The sequence below is a fragment of the Xyrauchen texanus genome, chromosome 38 (genome assembly GCF_025860055.1).
Source record: "Xyrauchen texanus isolate HMW12.3.18 chromosome 38, RBS_HiC_50CHRs, whole genome shotgun sequence".
Classification (NCBI taxonomy): domain Eukaryota; kingdom Metazoa; phylum Chordata; class Actinopteri; order Cypriniformes; family Catostomidae; genus Xyrauchen; species Xyrauchen texanus.
The window spans coordinates 4037539-4057597 of record NC_068313.1 but is presented as its reverse complement, the minus strand read 5'-3'; the positions used below and the strand labels follow the sequence as shown (position 1 = coordinate 4057597).

Sequence of the window (20059 nt, the reverse complement as noted above, 5' to 3'; positions counted from 1 at the left end):
GCATATTTTTACATATTAAAAAATATGCTTTTTTAAACATATTTTTGATGTATTGCTTTTTCACAGATCTTTGCATTTGAGAATTGTATTGAATCTTTGCCATCTACTGTCTTCTAAAATCGTTTGAGGTTTGATGATGCATGGTTGCTCTTTTTTTTTTAATATGCTATGTGCCTGAATGTATTGTTCAGATATGAACATTTAATCATTGAAAAATTGGCTTGACCTGGATGACCAGTTTGAGTAAACTTTTTCCCCATTAAAAATTATTAGCAGTATAACAATTTGAGTGATTTGAATTATAAAATAAACATGAATTTCAGATGTATCTTGAGAATTATTTGAGAATATTCCAAAAAGACTTTTGTATGCTTCAATGTTAGCAATGGAATCTGACATTAAATACAAAGGAGTAAACATCACATTTTCTTATTTGATTAGTGACCTAGCAATACTGTTAAATATTGCTAATATATTTTACACCATGTTTCTTAACTTTGTCTCTTTTTTAAATATAAAAACGATGTTTCCTGTTTTAAATTAGGTTTTGATTCCAGATTTTCAATGTCGACTTTTGTACTCAAATATGTTGATTTTGAATAGTGCATTGTGTCGTGTTGCCAGGAAACAAAACGTACAGAATATTTGAACATTGTAACGATCTCTAATAGCACAATAAACTTAAAATAATGTTACTGCGCTATAACAGTATTTTTGTCAGCCCTGCTAAAAAAAAATCACCGCAATAAATTCAGATTTTCAAGCATTAAAGTATCGAGAAATGTGTTAAGATCTTTCAATAAGGTGATAAAAATTATAAAGGTGTGATTGCGAGTTCGTAAACTCACATCACTTGACAAAGGCGGAGGGGCGTCGTTTAAAGTGAATAATTTATTGCCCAATCACGGACCTCAAACGTGGTGTTATGCGCTTTTTATTTGCTTACAGCGACGATTGACAACTCCTCTTCACCAGAAAGACTCACCGGTCTTGTTTTGGGGGCGTGACCTCGCATGTCCAAATTTCTGTAGTTTTCGTCCATTTTGATGCGCGTGAATTGTAACGGGACAACATGGCGACGCAGACTGCTCGCTACTACAGCGAAGGCGGCAGAGCGACAAAACGCCAAAAAACCGATAGCGACGGGTCAATGGCCACCGTAAGACGAGTCTTTACAAACACATTGACAGATGTTTTTATAATGGACTTTATTTGACACAGCTAGCTGGCTGAACTTGCATTAGTTAGCCAACCAGCTAACCAAACAATTGAGCCACAGTAAACTGCTGCAAGTTTTTTTACACAATACGACAGTTGCTGAAATATATAAATAACTTAAGATGTAGATAATATTTTATTCATACGTGTAAAATGGATTTGTACGTCACGCTCCACAGATTCGAACGTGCTGCTGAATGAATGGATTGTACTGCATGTAATAATATAGTTGTCTGTATGCATACATGATTATCAACATGAAGATGAATAAGCATCTAAAAATTAATTTAACCCACTTGCTAATGTAAATGTCACTAAACGTCGTGAAAATGTGCCAGTTACACGTGTAATACCTGTTTGCTTACCTGCTTGGCCAATGTAATAAGTGCATATATTGCAGGAAGGATATGATGACCCTCATAAGACGCAACCCTCCCTTGTGGTGCATGTCAGAGGGTTAGTGGATGGGGTTTTGGAGGCAGACATTGTTGAAGCCCTTCAAGAGTTTGGAACCATCAGGTAACTTGTATGCTACAACTATATAAGGTTTTGCTCCACTTTGATTATGTATGTATTGCAATGTGTTGTGGACCGTTCAATCTCTTTGCAGTTATGTCGTACTTATGCCTAAGAAACGTCAAGCACTGGTTGAATATGAGGATATGAGTGGGTCTTGCAATGCTGTTACTTATACCAACGATAACCAGATCTACATTGCCGGACATCCTGCATTCGTAAACTACTCTACCAGTCAGAAAATTTCCAGGCCGGGCGACCCCGATGACTCCCGCAGTGTTAACAATGTTTTGCTATTAACAATCATGAACCCCATTTATCCTGTTACCACGGTAAAGTACCAACACCGCAATCATATTGCTACATTTCATTTAAAGATTTGTTTATTCGGAGCTAACATTTTTGTGATCATTGTACAGGATGTTCTTTATACTATTTGCAACAACTGTGGTCCTGTTCAAAGAATTGTCATCTTCAGGAAGAATGGTGTGCAGGCCATGGTGGAATATCCTTTACTGTGTCAGACTGCGGATCAAAAATATTTGTTTGTTCCCAGCTGTTGTCTTCAACTCTGAAAAGCTTTAATTCATGTTTGAGTCTTTATGCACCTGTTAGTGTCATCTGTTTGCATTCATAATTATGTTTTGTGATGTCTGGGCTAGGAGTGTTTTATAGTACAAGCATTGTGGAGAAGTTAACAAACATTTGCTCATGTAATTGCAATGTATGTTGCAGTCCCAAGATTGCACTCAAGATGATCTGCATATTTCTTTAATTCCTCACACATTTGACTCCGTTCAGAGTGCCCAAAGGGCCAAGGCTTCGCTCAATGGTGCCGATATATACTCTGGCTGCTGCACTCTAAAGATAGAGTATGCTAAGGTGAGATTCTTGATTTTCAAACTATTCAAACCTTAAAGGAATAGTTCACCCAAAAGTCAAATTCTCTCTTAATTTGCTCAAAGTGACTTGTGATTTGTCACAAAATGTGCGAGACCCTGTGTCAGTTGGCATAATTTGTCAAACCTTGTGAAGTGCATCAATTCAAGTAACATTAAATGTTACCCAAAGTGTAAGTGGTAGGTTTACTAATTGAAAGAGCTAGTCCCCATAGGTAGCATTAAGGCTGCTCAATTTATCGAAAAAAAATTATTGAATACAATTACAGCTCTTGCAATGATTTAATAGTGAAAATTACAGCATTTCATTTAGGTGTATTCCCAATGAACCACCATTTTCTATTTACAGCATATTTTTTGGACCATTGTGTGCATGAATGCAGAGGCAAATCTAACATGTTTAAATGAGTCTAAAGGCATATCAGTAATGCTCATTATATCAATTATACTGTGTATAATTTATTCAAAATGTGAACACATTTAGATTTACATGCAATTAGAATATTCAAGCAATTCAAGAACATGGTTCTGATTACATGGCCTACATAAAGAATATTGCATTCAACTGTTCACACAAGTATTTTAATGTAAATTCAATCAATCAAAATGAATAAGCGCGATTACAATATCAAAGAAAATAATCAGCAATTGAGATTTTCGGCATAATCATGCAGCCCTAAGTTGTGTGTTCATTGAAATGGGCATTAATCCTCTTAAACCCTCATCCTCCTCAATATTAATCGGCTTGTACCTACTTTTCTACAGCAATCATGAAGCCGCATTCATTTAATTCGTGTCTGGGCGTCAAAGCACCTCTTAACACCAATGTCTAGCACCGCATCAAAGCTTGATCTCCACATGAAAAGCGCTGCATAGAATGGCTGAGTTCATACTACTCAAAGTTCTCTTACTGCTTTTGTCATATATCTAATATGGAAAAAAACAACCAAAAGAAAAGTGTGATCTTATTATGCAATTCCAGTTTTTTAGCACTGGCACTGCCTACATGATTAAATTACAAAATTGTTAGAACTTTAAGCGGCCCGTAGGCAGACCATACCCAACGTTTTGTAAGAAGTTCTTTCTCCATCACTTCAAGATTGTTGGCAAACACGCACAAATTTGCTGTTGTGTGTACGTCACTGTAATGTCCCGGACACATTTCAAATGTTCCGTCCTGTTCCAACCAAAGTTTAGAATTCGCACCAAGCTAAATAACATTTCTGAGTATTATGTCAGATTAGTAAATGCATAAATTGCATTAAACATTTTAAACTAATCAGAAATTTTAATCTGTTAATTTTGACAGCTCTAATTATTTATCTGCTTTTCCTTCCAGCCAACACGCCTCAATGTGTTCAAGAATGACCAGGATACATGGGACTACACCAATCCAAACCTGGGCAGCCAAGGTAAGATTAACCCTACACCTGCTCTGACATTGCTCAGCGCCCTTACTGCCACTGTGGGGAAATAAGTGGGTGGGACTGGGGCATCTTGGAACTGCAGCGGTGAATCCACTTTTTCACCTCCCCTGCACTGAGCGTTAAGCAAACCAGTGTCTACTCTATATGTTTTCATGGCTTTGAGGGGGAGGTAAATCCATATTCCTGCGATCTTATCGCTAAAGCATCCTCCGAACATGATTCTCTGGATATCTCCCAATCTTCCATTTCAAGCAATGCCCATCATATGTCCATGGTGTGAGGGACAAGTGTCTTGCTGGGTAAGCACCATATAGGCATACTAACAGTCCATGGTCCAGTATGACAGCTAAACATTATACAACGTTCACAACCTGTTTTCCATAATTTGATGTATGTCTTATTGATGCCACATATGCCTGGTAGGACTAGATTTAATACATGGCTCCATTTTTTTATATTGATTACTGAGAAATGTAAATGTTGACACTTTTTTTAATTTTATTTGTATTTACTATGTACAGTAAACCAAATAGACAGAAAAATGTACAAAGACAATATCAACAATTCTTGACAATTTGACAATCCTTGACTGTTCAGTTCTTGAAAGATAATTTCGGAGTTGCTGTCAGTCATTTTGAATTTTATTCAGGGTTCGTACAAGATGCTTGAAGTACTTGAATTTGGTTTTTTCAAATTTAAGTCCTGGAAAACTCTTGAAAATAGCAATTTTTAAGGTGCTTAAAAAAAATCTTGAATTATAGAAAATGGTAAAATACGTTGCTGAAATCATTTAATAAATGAAATGTATTTATTTTTTTGGAAAAATACGATGACAAACCACTAGACCACTGCTGAAGCAGGTAGTGCATAGGCGGCGTTGTCACTTGACACCTGTTACTTTTGGCAGCGCTTTTCAGATTGGGCCAATCACAATCAAGTGTTACGGAAGGATTTAAAAAATATATATTCTATAGATGCTGCTGTTGTGGATTTAGCAAGTATGAATCCTTGCAACTATCAGTTTTAATTACAATTGAAAATAGTATGATATGTAAAACGTTTTGAATGGTTTGAATGCAGAACCGGTGGAGGATTCAGTTTTTTTTTTTCACAAAATTGGTTTTCTTTTTAGTCATGAAAAAACTTTCAAATAGTAAGAGAGAGAAAAAAAATATATAACCAAACCTTTAATGATATGAAAAAGCTTGACTCTTGGCTTGATTGTTTTAAAATATATTTGAAATTGTTAATTGCCTGTAAAACAAATGTATTTATTTTGTACTTAATTTTAATAAAAGCATTGGTGCGAGGCTGAACAAATGTGCAAAAAGTAAAACAAAATTATATGAATAATTTAAAATAATGTTGAGCCCTTTTTTTTTTTTTTAAATGTGTAGAAAATAATTAAGGTTTAAGTTCAGAGGCTGCTTAAATAAGCATATTGTCATTTTTCCCAGTATGTTAAAGTTATTCACATTTTAACTACTATTTTAACCCCCAAAAAATTGTTGTACACCATTGAACCCTCAATGTGGTGGTGTTACCCATTTAACCCTTGTTCGTGTTAACGTGCTTAATTTGTGAAACAAAATTAAATAATAAACGAAAGAACAGCCAAGTTGTCATTTATTAATTACAAATTTATGTCAACATGTTACAAAATGTTTACCCTCAGCATTAATAGGCAAAAACTTAACTAAATGGAACATTTTTATATTTTGTAAGTTGGTAAGTCAAAAATGTTGTGAATGACCCATTTGAAATTTGGGTCAGTTCCTCACATAAATCTGTTGTGACTTTAGAAAACATTGAACAAAGCACGAGTCATATGGACTACTGTTTACAGACCCAGTTATTCACTTTTGTTGGAAAGGGAAGTGCGTTTTAAGGGAGCACACTACAACTGCACATCAAACACGTCATGAATGAATCAAGAATTGTTACTGTGAGAATGTGTAGGTAAAGATGCTCATTATTGTTCTTGTAATAAGTGGTGTTTTATAAAAATAAATTAACTGAATGCTTAAAATATGTTTATTTAAAATTAACAAAAAATGTTTTGTTTTAATGACATCTCGAGCATAGTCCTTGAAGCATCTGTACGAACCCTGTTTATTGTAGCCTTACATGTCATTTTTTGCACCTGGATTCTAATCTACATCTTGATGTAATCCTTATGATCATGCAGTGTTTTTATCAGCTGAATGGGAGGCTTAACGCTATTAAAGTGTGACTAGATTCGCTCTACGCGTGCAAGCCATTTGCGCAACATAAGCCTATCAACTATTTTGCCTTTTTCGGTGAATCACACCTGCAAAATCCTAAAAATTTATTTCCAGGGTTAATTCCAGGCTCTGTGGGTTTGTTTCCTCTTTTAATGTAATTTTGAGATTGACAATGGTTTAAGGAGGGTGTACCTGTATGCTGGGTTGAAAACCTCAAGGATTAATAGTGGTGTTTTCCTTATTACATCACGTGCTGTTCTGAAAGCAAAAAGCAACAAATGAAACGTGGAATGTAGGCTGTCATCCACACAACCTGACCAGAGCAAAGCGGGTGCGTTTATTCGCGCGATTAACCGTAAGTTAAGTACTGCCGGCTTGTAATGCATGAATGGCTTGCACGAGTCTGTTGGGTATACTGCAGTCTCGTCACATTTGAACTTTTTGTTTCGCCACCGATTCAGCTCATGAAAACATGCTGTGTGATTATGAGGAAGGATTACATCAAGATGTAGATTGGAATGTAGGTGCGGAATTTATGTAAGTGAAATGGTCTACTTCTCTCTCACCATTGCTTGCGTGCCAGTGATTACCCCTCGGCGTGCCAATGCTGGCACAGCTGCCATAGGTTGCCGACTCCTGGATTAGATTAACACTCTTGAAGGGTTTCGCTTGTTTTCTGTCTCTAGTTATTATTGCTGTGTTTTTAGGATGCTGTGCCAAGTTAAACGTAGTTTAAAACTGAGAAATGCATCTCGATCGCTACACTGTTTTGCTCTGTCCAGCTGTCTTTGAGTGTAGCAGCTTGTTGTCTGTGGAAGGCCCTGCAATACACATTTCTTTAGTGTATAGTATTAAAATAAATAGATCACAATAATTAATTTATAGAGTATATGACATCATCAATTTGCTATGTCTTGTCACCAACCAATCGCTGCATTGCAGATCGTGGTTTTGAGAATTGATTCTTGCATCATTTTGATGCAAGATGAAATCTTTTTTTCTTTAGAATAATTTTCACTTGTTCACAAATTGACCAGGAATGGGTATTAATAAAGTAAATTGGGTCAGTTTTGAGTTCATGTTGAATTTTAAGACATTTCTTGATTTTAGCTGAGGGTATTTGTGGATTTTTCATGTAAATATTTGTTTGGTCATTGACGGTGTGTCCAGAAAAGTTCTGGTCACAAACAAATTACAGTTAAACAAACCTTTTGAAGACTTCTGAATGAAGTTTTCTTTGGTGCTTGCTCATGGCCATTTGCTCATTGCATTCATGCGATACATTTAGGGTGCTTTCACACTTGCACATTTGGAGTGCACGATGGTTCGTTTTGTAAATTTTTTTTCGATTGGTTAATGTGAACTCTGGTGCGCACTCACAAACCGCACCAAAGTTTGCTTGAAAAAGTGATCTGAGGTACGCTTCATAGGAATATAAGCAAACAATTCACATCTGATATGAATGCAATCATCCTAAATTGCAGAAGTGAATCACGGTTGATGATAATCATATCTTGCGATAATATACCTAAAGTATCACTATACTAAGTAGTATCACGATACCACATTCTTAACACAGTTTGTCATAGCAAAGGTGGTCCTCAGAAACTAGCCATTCCAATTGTTGCTCTGGAAGTGGTGGAAAATAACTGATGGATGAACTGGGAGAAGACTCAAATGATCATCAAAGAAAAATCTTCAATCAGCACTTCAATCAGCCAATACCTTTTTAAACATTTATTCTATTATTTGAATGCTGGTAACTTAAAAATAAATATATTGTAACATTGAAAAGACTGTTTTGAGCAGCTGTTTTTTTGAGGAGTGTTAATGCAGATCTCACACACCGGTTTGATCACACCTCAGGGACTTGATCAAACCAATCATAAGTGTGAAGTTACCGCCACCATGTATTTATTAAACGAATTCAACGTTCGGTTTTTCAGAGAAACGTTAAATCTTTAAATGTTAAGATAAAGCATTTAGGTTAAATGAAGTGGCATTAACCTGTGTGTATTCTGCAGAAGCAGTGGGATGTGTCCAAAAGTGTTAAATAAAGTTGCTGGTGTTTCCCCCTTTGGCTTGAAATCCCTTCAACATTGACGGCAGATGGGTTTACCGGTCTCATCAGGCAATGCCCAAAATAATTACAAATCTCGCTACTTGAATTGCGTTGAGTAAAATGCTTCTCACTCTCCAAAATTGTCCTTGAATCTATATCCATTATAAGACATTATCACCAAATTAACATGCTGGTATTCAGACATGTGTGTGTTTGAAGCATGGGAAAACCACACATTGAAAAATGAACAATACTATGTAAGGGGCAAATTCTAAACATCATTTTGCGCTCTTCAAGTTCAGGAGTGGGACGCCACTCAAAGACTATATTTTTAATGTTATTGCCGACATATTTCTCATTCAAATGAAGGTTTTAGTGAAAATTATATTTACTACCACACATACAACATATTTTACCGTACAACAGTATAAAAAAAATAATGTGGCACCGGCAGTATTTTGAAACGTAATTATCGTGATCCTGCCGAAGCATCGGCCTACCGCGCAACCCTAATTTCCATCTTGCAATTAGAATGGTATACTGTATTTCTCTTACCTGCTTGTCTCCAAATGAATTGCTCACATTCTTCTCATCCGTTGCAAAGCTGTTCTGTGCATTAAAATGTTTGGTAATCATTCTCGTCAAGTCGTTGCCTAGTTTGTGTTAAACAGCTGCTGCTTGTACTCATGGTGGTGCTCACGTTGATGATGCAAATGCACCACATTTCCGACCCACATTATATGATGTGAACCAAAACCAGCTGGGGTAGGTAGCATAATCGAACTCTTGATTCGAACAAAGTGTGAAAGCACCCTTAGAAAACCAAAATGAGAGCACAGAAACTTTCCAGAATCTCAACCACAACAACAGAACACTCAATACATCTGGACACTGGGAATATATTTCCTATATTTAATTGAAGACACAAGTTCTTCAGACTCCCCAACACTACCAGTCAACAAACCACAACCGCTTCCTATACCAGTGACAACATTTCTCATGGACAAACACCCATTTCACTCTTGTGAAACTGCAGGACATCCTGACAAACACATGATCACGCAACATTTAGCACTCACCACCCTCCTACAGAACCAACACAATGAAGAAATTCTATCCGTTGTACGTCACAACACATTGAAGGATTTGGGGTTGCAAGTAGTTATGGCTCCTACACCCTTTCAGCTTTTTTCCCGTTGTTTTTACGGGTCAAGAACAAGACACACTCCATCGTGATACACCATCTTAACTGCACTGCAAACAAGGGATCTCTTTGACACTCATCCTCAAGTGACATCACAACACAATGCTTCATTCACGCCAATGATGTCCACAGACAAACAGCCTTCTCTGAACCTGTCTGTCTCTCTCTGGGTTCCGTCTTCTCACTCTCTCGTTTGCTGATCCACACAACACAAATACCCACATGCCACCTACAAATCGACATGCCTGACAGCTGATGACACTAAACCACTTGAGACACAGAAGACACTGCAGACAAGGTACTGACATGCAAACAGACAACATGCCAACTTCCTGAAATTCTGCCTTGGAGGCTGGTGTTTCAGATACCCCCTCTGTTCCCAACAAGTGTCCTCCTCTAGTCCTTTCCTTTCTCAGTCTCCTAAACGATTCCTTCTCTCTCTCAATATGTGACGTTTTACCCCAATTTTCAGTCGTATGACTACTGTTAACACCTTCCGTATGATGCAGGTTGGCTTTGTGTCCCTAGTGGAATCGCCAGTCAATCTGAATTCGGCATAAATTACTCCAGCTTTTCAACCTCTGTGGGAAGAACGGCTTTGAAATGAGAATATGGATCATTCACCGGCCTCAGTGGAGCTATGAATGTGATCTGAAATGAAGATGATTGCTTTGGAAGTGGAATGGACTGGTGGGGGGAAGAAATGGAAAGTTTTTGGATGTGATGTGGAGAAGAACCCTGTGAAGACGCTCGTCGGTGGTTAAATTTCGGCATGTTCTACCTGCCCCAACCTTCGACCCCCAACCCTTGATTTTGTGCTGTAAGTAACCCCAAGCTTCTGTTGTCTTGGAGTGATGCACACATAGTCTTGTTTCATGGGGATGTGTGATCAAATGTTTGACTAACTTGCCTTTTTTCTCCCTGTTTTTTATTTCTTTTTCCAACCTTTGGGTCAAACTTGATGATATTCAGCAAGTCGCATTTAAATGCATTGCTGTGTTGGGATGTGCAATGTTATTCTTAGAGATGTTTTGAAAATTAGATGCTTAAGGGAATAGTCCCATTTGTGTCCTTAGTAAAACAAATAAAAATAAGTACAATTAAATTACAATAAAGACCTGCATGGCTTACACCATTAAAAGGTGCCCTACATTTTAACTTCCTGCATAGAGTATGAAACCTGTTATGTGAATGTTTAGAAATGTCTGTGAGATTCATGTTTGCACTGTGTGTACCTGAACAGGTGCAGATGCTGATGGCAATGGGGGCAATCAAGGTGTGTGTCTGCAGTAGACATTTTGTCCCACTGACTCCCTCCCATTAAAGGAGCGTTCTGGGTCCAATACAAGTAAAAGATCTATATGCTGTTGATAAGCACAAAATAATTTCGGCATGTTCCTCAGTTTGTAAAAATAAGCAAATTTGCATGTAAATTAATGAACTTAAAATGGAAGTCATAGGAAATGTGCCAATATACCTCGAGAGCGAAGAACAAACAGGTGTGATGCCATTTTTAACTCAATCTAAGCAAAGAGAAGGTGGTTGAGTTTGTTTCGTTTGTTCGAAACAGCTGGCCAACTTTTGTACTGGCTTATAAACACCTTACTACACTTGGTCCATGTCCTCTGTGGGTGTGACCTGGTGCTCCACCTACTTTGACGCTGACATTTTCTCTAGGTTAATTTCCCCAGTCAGTCAAGATCAGTCAGTGTGAACATAATGGTGTGCAGAGGTAATGAGCTAGTGCAAACTTGCCTACATCTATATGATCTACAAAAGGAACCAAATCTACTCAAATACACTTTAGTGCCAATTCACTGTTGTTTGATATGCTGTTTCATTCATTTGCCATCTGAAACTGAAAGCCATTCACATCTGCCCAATGTGAGAGAGCCTTTCATCATTCTTGTGTCTGTAATTTTGCCCATTGGCATCCTTTTAAACAACAATTTTTGCAGTAGTATCAGTCATCATAAAATGCAGTTTTGTGCATCTCATATTTAAATGCTCTTATAAACTCCTCCCTCAGTGGTGTGGCCAGTGTCTGAATGTTCGCAAACAGTATATCATTGCTCGACAATTTTGAAAAAAATAAAAAAATCTACAGATGTTCTCCACAGAGCTTCACTTGTATTTAACCCACAGCGTTCCTTTAACTCCAGCGATCTCCTTGAGATCGGCCAATGAGTTTTTCATTCTATTGCCGTTTTCTGATAATGTGTTGGTAAATCTCATATACAACTTTGATTGGAACTGGTACACCTCATAAGAAAGCCCAAATGTGAGTGTGGTAACAGGCTTTTAAGCTGTGAATAGGTCACTTTTTACATAATCCCCTATTTTGACTTGTGTTTGCCTCTCTCTCTGCTGATCTTAAAGGTCATGTTAGTCACATCAACGACCACAAAGTCAGTGTCCTTTCGACTCGCCTCTCAGCGAATTCATCTTTCGCTTTTTCTCTCTCTCCCTCTTTATTTGCCCCTCCCCCTATCCTTTCTTGGCCTTCTTTCCTCTCTCGCCTCTCAGATATGAACGCCAACCCCAACAAGCGCCAGAGGCAGCCGGCTCTGCTGGGAGACCACCCTCCAGAGTATGGTAAGGCTCGCCATGGCACACGCGTAAACACATTTGCCTCAATTGATCGCAAACAGGAGTGAATGTTAAAACGACAAAAAATCGGGGTGCATTTATCACAGTGGCAGCAAGATGGTGCTGTGTTGACATTTAACCTAAATTAAAGTGCAGGGTGTGCTTAATGTTTGTTTTTCCCCTAAGCTGCCTACAACCCAAATTACATGTATTCTGTTTGACGTCTTCGGATTCTCAGGTGGTTTTCACGGATACCAAGATGAGAGCTACGGTGGACCCTATGAAGGGCGGCGAATGGGGCCACCAATGGGTGCTCCGAGGCGTGGTGGAACCAGTCAGCGATATGGAGGACAGTACGGCCCGCCGCCTCCACCTCCGGGTGAATACGGTGCACATGCAGACTCGCCGGTGGTCATGGTCTACGGCCTGGATCCCTTGAAAATAAATGCAGACCGGGTCTTCAACATCGTCTGCCTGTATGGCAATGTGGAACGGGTGTGTGAAATGTCAAAAGATGATTCTGACGATGTCAAAATGCTTAGACAGCTTCATTTAAAAAGTCCCTTTTCCCTCCAAATGTAGGTGAAATTTATGAAGAGCAAGCCTGGAGCTGCCATGGTGGAGATGGGAGACTGCTATGCTGTCGATAGGGCCATCTCACATCTCAACAATAACTTCCTGTTCAATCAGAAGCTTAATGTGTGGTATGTTCTGACTGCAGTTCTGTCTCTTAAGGCCAAAGTATACTTCGGTTTTCCATGTTGCTGATTGGAAAGCACACAGTATCTGTGACGCAAATTTCGTAATCAGCACTGTGGCCCAAATTTTACAGATACTTCTCATAGCACATTTTCATCACATTCGCTTGACGTTGGCTGTACTAAAAAGATTATCACAACGCAGTCGTAGTACGCATGCGTCATGCAATGTTGAATTTGCTAGTGTTCAAAAGAGTATTCTTAATAGGCTGAGCACTCGATTGTGTGCTGAGACGAACTGGAATGCAGAAAAACTAAATATACCTAAATATATCTTTCAGGGTGAATCTCAACAAAAGTATAATTGGTCACAATTTACCCAAAAACCAAATGATGAAAATTATATTTTAGGCCAAAAATAAAGTTAAGCCTATTTTTAGTGTTGTGAGTATAGCAATATTATCACAAGTAATCCACCTGTTATGTTTGGGTTAAAAACATCATATTTATGCAATTTCAGTGTGTTTTTGAGTGGTTCGTTGGCAGTATTATCGGTAACTAAAACGAAATTAAACCATTTTTGTTAACTGAAAAGTAAAAAACTGACATGATTGTAAAATACTGAAACCAAAAAACATTTTCGTAGCTCTAAAATTAACTAAAATAAAGTTTCTCAATGTATTTTTTGGTACACCGTATATCAATCTACCTTAATTAAATATGAAAATGTCACTAAAGGTGTCACAAGACTGCCCTTAGAAATGTAATGCTGTTACACATATTAAAGTGATGATAAACACTTGAGCCTTTGCAGCCATACATTTCTAAAACTCTGAAACAGAAGAACACTGAGAAAACAAAAACGATACTAAAACGAACAAAGTGTGAACCTTAGTGCTATGAAAAAGTATTTGACCCATCCTGATTTCTTCTGTTGTCTCATTTAGTATGAATTCAAACAAAATCTTATATAAAACTAAGGCAATCTGAGTAAACACAAAGTTACAGTTTTTAAATGATAATGTTATTTAAGCAAAAAAGTTCATCCAATACATCTGGGCCTGTGTGAAAAAGTATTTTCCCCGTAGTTATTAAATCCCCAAATCTATAAAACTGCATTCATAGTGGGGTTCAGCTGGACTAGAAAACCAAGGCCTGATTATTGCCAGCCCTGTTCAATCAAATAAATGCCTAAATGGACATTTTTCACCAGCATGAAGCTGGCTAAAAGGTATCACCCAGTAGCACACTATGCCAAGGTCGAACTAAATTCCAGGAATTATGAGGAAAAAGGTGATTTGAAGTCTGGGAAGGGTTAAAAAAAGCTATTTCAAAAGCTCTGGAACTCCAAGTACCACAGTGAAAGCCATTATCTCCAAATGGAGAAAACTTGACATGGTAGTGCACCTTTCCAGAGGTGGCCGACCTTCCAAAATTCCTCCGAACATAGCGACAACTAATCCAGGAAGTCACAAATCAAAGACAACATCCATGGAACTGCAGGCCTTTCTTGTATCAATAAAGGTCACCGTCACTGAAGAGTGGCAAGTCGAAAATTACTGCTAACACAGAAGAACATTAAGGCTCATCTGAATTTTGCCAAAACACATCTTGATTATCCTCAAACCTTTTGGGAGAATGTTCTGTGTACTGATGAGTCAAAAGTGGAACTGTTTGGAAGACAGTGGTCCCGTTACATCTGGAGTAAATCAAACACAGAATTCCACAAAAAGAACATCATACTTCCGGTGAAGCATGGTGGTGGTAGTGTGATTTGTGTGGGGATGCTTTGCTGTTTCAGGGCCAGACTTGCAATAATTGAGGGAAACAAATTCTGCTCTCTACCAGAAAATCCTAAAGGAGAATGTCAGGTCATCAATCCGTGAGTTGAAGCTCAAGCGCTACAGGATTATGCATCAAGACAGTGATCAAAATAATAGAAGTCAGTCCACATCTGAATGGCTTAAAAGAAGAAAATGTAAGTTTTGGAGTGGCCTAGTCAAAGTCCTGACTTGAATCCAATTGAGATGGTGTGATAGGACCTTAAATGGGCAGTTCATGTTCAGACTCTCCAATGTGGCTGAACTAAAGCAGTTCTGCAAAGAAGAGTGAGCCACAATTCCAAAAAAAGCATTGTGAAAGACTGATCTGTTATCGGAAGCGTTTGGTTGCTGTTGTTGCTGCTAAATGTGGCACGACTAGCTATAAAGTTTAAGGGGGCAGTTCGTTTTTCACATGGGTGATATAGGTGTTGGATAACTTGCTTGCTTCAATGCAAATATATATGACAACTGTATTTTGTGTTTGCTCAGGTTGCCTTTGTTTTATCTCATTTGAAGATCTAAAAAAATTTAGTATGAAAAATACACAGAAATATAAGATATCAGGAAGGGGTCAAATACTATTTCACAGCACTAACAAAAACAAACTGGAATGACAAATTAAATTTAAAATGGAATAAGAACTAATCAAAACATCTAAAACCATAATAACACTGTTCCTTGGGTGTTGCTAAATTGTGTCTTACTGGCTCAAGTCAGAAGAGGTCTCATGACATCTTGATCCTTAGATGTGTGTCTGGACCTTTTCATATTGGTCTATGGGATTTTTTTTGCAAATTTATTTAATTCACCAGGCAGACATTTATATTCTGAAAAACATATTTTAGAGTATAAACCTTAATTCTGTATTTGTTTCAAACCGATACAATGTGTAAATATTCTAATTATCAGCTTTTTTCACTCAAAATGAAGGGTATAGATTATAGTATATCTGCTGTAAATGACAACCACTGACATGTTGGTGGCTCCCTTTCCCATTAAAATGCTACTTTAAATGCTTGCGATCAAGTTAATGTTTATAATAAGTTTTGCTGTGCTGTAAATCTACTGTAAATACAAACTAACTGATACAATTGATGGCAAAATTTTATCCAGTTTTATTACCATTCGATTTTACCAACAAATCATCTATGATAAAAGTGAAAAATATGGAACCATTTAATCACTGAAGAGTTTTTCTTTCATGTCAGTGTTTCTAAGCAGCAGGCAATAATGCCAGGCCAGTCCTACGAGTTGGACGATGGGACCAGCAGCTTCAAAGACTTCCACGGCAGCAGGAATAACCGCTTTACTTCTCCAGAGCAGGCAGCAAAGAACCGCATTCAGCACCCCAGCAACGTCCTCCACTTTTTCAACGCAGCACCTGAGGCTTCACCAGACGTCTTCACCAGGGTCTGTTCACATCACAGTGTGTCAATGATTTATTTCCTTTTTTTTTGTTAAAAGATCACCTTTTCTGATGTTAATTTAGCATTTTCTTGTCCTTTCAGATATGTGAAGAGCTTGGCGTGAAAAGCCCTTCCAATGTCAAACTTTTTGCAGCAAAAGGTATGTGATGTTAAAATGTGTTGACTTTTTTTCTTTTAAGTCTTCACTTGATAGTGATCTGATGATTTGACTACAAGTCTTTTGTCCACAATTTGAGTTGTTTGGAACAATTCATAATTATTTAATTATGTTTGCGCATTTTTCTACTTTATGTAGAAATATAATTTAGTCTGTGTAGTCATGTGGTCCTGTGTTTGTCCTATGTTGTTTTATATAGCACCTGGAGGAACGTTCTTCTCATTTCGCTATGTACTGTACTAACTGTATATGGTTGAACGACAATAAAAACCACTTGACTTGGCATACATATAGGATACATAAAATGTCATGTACAGGAAGATAAGCCGAACGTTGGATTAACAACTCTCAATTAATGTTTTTTAATTCCTCATGATATATAAACAGTAATATAGTAACAGAACATTGTATTTGTGTATGAAAATAACAATTAACTAACTTTCTAAAATGGGACACATAAATATGAATAATGTTCAATAAACTCAGCAACACTTAAATTCATTTCCTTTATCAAATGCACCCATAATAATGTTATGTAATCTTTCATGCTTCAAAGCACACCGACCCCATTTATAGTACATGCACATAAGAATGCGGCTTGTTCCACATGAGCAGCGTTTTCCTTTCATGGTATACCCAGCAACCAATGTTGGGTTGTTTGTGATGTCTTCTATACACTTCCTTTTTTGTAATGTCAACAATGCCCCTTAAATTGTTAGGTTCCTCGTCAGAGAGGAGTTCGTCGGGCCTTATGGAATGGGAGTCTGTTAATGATGCAATGGAAGCCCTCGCCATGATGAACCATTACCAGATGAAGAACCCCAGTAAGTGGCCTCCTCCCCATCATTTACATTCAGAGGCAGGTCAGTGACGTATTCAAAAATGCAATTCGCACAAAACAGTTACATAAATACACTATACTACTATGATTAATATTTTTCAGTTACTCAGATCAGTCATTTTTATATTTTTCTGGAGTTTAAAGTGTTTGTGTGAGTTCATGTGTTGTAAACCATCCGGAGAATGTAAAAAAAAAGCCTAATTAAAAGCTGAAATTCTTGAAAAAATAAATGTTAGCTTAAATAGTGCAGAATAGTCTTATTATTTTTTTAAATGAGCAGTGAATGAATTATATGGATAATTTACATAAAATAAAAAACATATTCTGTTTAGGGCAATGACATGCCATATTCTCATATTCAGCATTGTGGAGTGTCAATGTGGTCTTTGGCAAACTTCAGGTGCACAGCAATGTGTTTGTTGGAAAGCCACAGCTTCCTTCGTGGTGCCCTGCCATGGCCTGTTTAATGTTTTCTCTATAGTATACTCGTGAACAGAGATGTTAACCAGTTCCAATGATTCCTTGGAAGTCTTCAGCTGTCACTTCTAGTGTTCTTTTTTACCTCATTGAGCATTGTGCACTCATTGTCCTCTCTGCTGGACAGACACTTCTAGGGAGAGTAGCCACTAGGGGCACTAGGTTCGGTTTGCCACCCACGGTTTGGTAAGCATTGGCACCGCGGTTCACCAAGTTTAATGACTCATTTTGTGCACAAGTTTTGTGAAGAAAACAAAGCATCAAATAGACAATCTCCACTAATGAAACTGTATGGGTCTGTAGATGGAGACGCTCTGTCTGTGTTTCACATAGGTCAAGTTGATGACATCACATCGAGTTCTTCCTGTTTCCTCACGCAGCTGTAATTTATTGCGCACGTAAGCGTCAATTATGTGCTTTGATTAATTGCATTAAAATTATCGATCACCCAGGGAAATATATCGCACGAGCCGCAGGTGAGCCGAAACTGCACGCACTCCCTTCCGTTTTTAAGCATTTTTAATGTGGACCGACATGAAACAATAACTAAAGCACTTGGGGTGTACATGTGGGATTTCCACGTATGATTAAAATACTCTAGCAGCATTATCACAACATCCCTTGTCATATCCATTTAATAGTGAGGTTATTCCTTCAATAGTGAAGCACAGCTTCGAATTGTGAATGTATATGTTGAGTTTGAAATGCACTTTATTTTGATGCTTGCAGCGTGATAGTGCTGGTATTAAGTTAAAATGTTAATGATTTGGTCGTTTCAGGACCTTGACAAAAATTAACCATTGTTTTACTATAGTAATATTGCAGTAACCATGAGTGCTGTCATCATGGTTTTCTTAGCAGAAATCATGGTTTTGATACAATCAACCATGGTGTTATAACTGTAATATTGTAGTTTCCATATAGTAATCATGGTTTTACTATATATTGTAACCATTACAGTAACCATGTTGATTTTGTGGTTGCTATGATTTTACCTCAAATGATTTTTATTATGGCAAACCTGTTGGAAGTGTTTACCAAATAGTTTTCTTTTTGATCGTATAACTTCTGAGGCATGGTCCACGTCAGCAGATGTTTCTTGTAAATGGCAAACTACACATTTTTAAGTGCTTTTAATAAGTCACAGTACCTATAACCCACACCTCCAATCTAGTTTCATTAATTGGATACGATGGTTGCTAACTTCTGACTCTAGCTTTTGTTGACGTCATTAGCCTAGGCTAGGGGTTCACATACTTTTCCCAACCTACACTGATTGTTTGCTACACATCCTAAAAAGCTGAGAACTGCATTAATGTGACATAAAACATGCAACTCACTATTTCCACAGAAAACACAATTGGGTAATGCATCATTCACATATTTTTACAGAAATGATCTGTCCTGTGTGTTTATTGCATATTTTAGTGAATTCGATTAAACCTTTAGCAGCCGTTTAGACTAGTATTCTCAACTCAGTTAAACCATGTTTAAATCAAATGCAGAAAATTGTTATGTTACTCTGCAACCATAAACAATTACCCTTAACACAAACTTGTTGGGGACACGCCCTGCTCTATATTTTCACATTTATCCATGTGTCTTTCTTGGTCTGATGTGTAAATAAATACAGCTCAAATATATCTACTGTGGTAAGTCACTTGACGCATTTTTACCGCCACCCAACCCTGATGTTAATGAATCCTTATCTTCCTTTTCTCTGTGCATCTCTCTCTCTCTCTCTCTCTCTCTCTCTCTCTCTCTGCAGATGGCCCATATCCGTACACACTAAAGCTGTGCTTCTCTACTGCACAGCATGCAAACTGAGCAGCATCTTTCATCATGTCCCAGTATCATCGTTGACCCTTCACTTTCCTGCTGTGTTTATTGTCCTTAATGGCTCATTTGTTTGAACACAAACTGAGAGTGTAAATGACTTAACTGTCATCATATTGTTTTTAATGGATGAGAAGAGTTAAAAGGCTTTTGTACCAGTATTTTTGTTACCCTTTTTCTTTTTTTTTATTGCTTCCCATTATTGACTATTAGCTCTGTGCTCAGCACCTCACTTTTAGAAAACGTTAACCAGTAAAGTTTTTTGTCAAATAAAATTAGTGACATTGGGTCTTTGTTGTGATTGCTTGTGCAATAGAACAATTGTGACTCGGTTCACAATTCGACTCTAATTGTTTTACAGGGCTTTTTTCAAAAGCTAATAGATGTTACTGCTCAGCATATATTTACAATCTGGAAAATAAAATGTAATCATTTTAATAAAGGAATAATGTGCTTACTCAAAAAAATGGCTCACCACCACATGCTTATAATTGCAGATCAATGTTGCAGTAGCATATGATGTGAGGAATAGACCTAATGGAACAGACTCACTCGTTGGAGATAAATGTACATTTCCTTTGACGAAAGAGTGTTAAATTCAGAAATAACTTGATTACATTGATTTTAATATTTTGAGAATTGAAAATCACTGTACTATGT

General features: G+C 37.5%; 1 protein-coding gene across 6 annotated transcripts; it reads left to right on the top strand.

Moving 5' to 3' along the window:
• The first annotated feature begins 1052 nt into the window (after positions 1-1052).
• On the top strand, positions 1053-19857 carry LOC127631979 (heterogeneous nuclear ribonucleoprotein L-like). Of its 6 annotated transcripts, none has more exons than XM_052110419.1 (14): positions 1053-1159; positions 1619-1737; positions 1829-2066; positions 2154-2241; positions 2522-2616; positions 3973-4045; positions 10795-10827; positions 12078-12146; positions 12379-12635; positions 12723-12844; positions 15870-16071; positions 16170-16227; positions 16965-17069; positions 19332-19857. In XM_052110419.1, exons 1-14 carry the CDS (start codon positions 1073-1075, stop codon positions 19388-19390), a joined length of 1605 nt encoding a protein of 534 aa, XP_051966379.1. In that variant the 5' UTR covers positions 1053-1072; the 3' UTR covers positions 19391-19857. The 6 variants fall into 6 exon arrangements, with proteins under 6 accessions (XP_051966379.1, XP_051966377.1, XP_051966381.1 ...); XM_052110417.1 differs by having other exon boundaries at positions 16965-17108; XM_052110421.1 differs by lacking the exon at positions 10795-10827.
• Positions 19858-20059: the final 202 nt, after the last annotated feature.

What these genes read in the sequence shown, in the direction of transcription:
- LOC127631979 (XM_052110417.1), top strand. Translation starts at nt 1,073, where the DNA reads ATGGCGACGCAGACTGCTCGCTACTACAGCGAAGGCGGCAGAGCGACA. An exon ending in CCATTTATCCTGTTACCACG is followed by an intron (nt 2,067 to 2,153) that starts GTAAAGTACCAA and finishes ATCATTGTACAG; the next exon opens with GATGTTCTTTATACTATTTG. An exon ending in AATCAGAAGCTTAATGTGTG is followed by an intron (nt 12,845 to 15,869) that starts GTATGTTCTGAC and finishes CTTTCATGTCAG; the next exon opens with TGTTTCTAAGCAGCAGGCAA.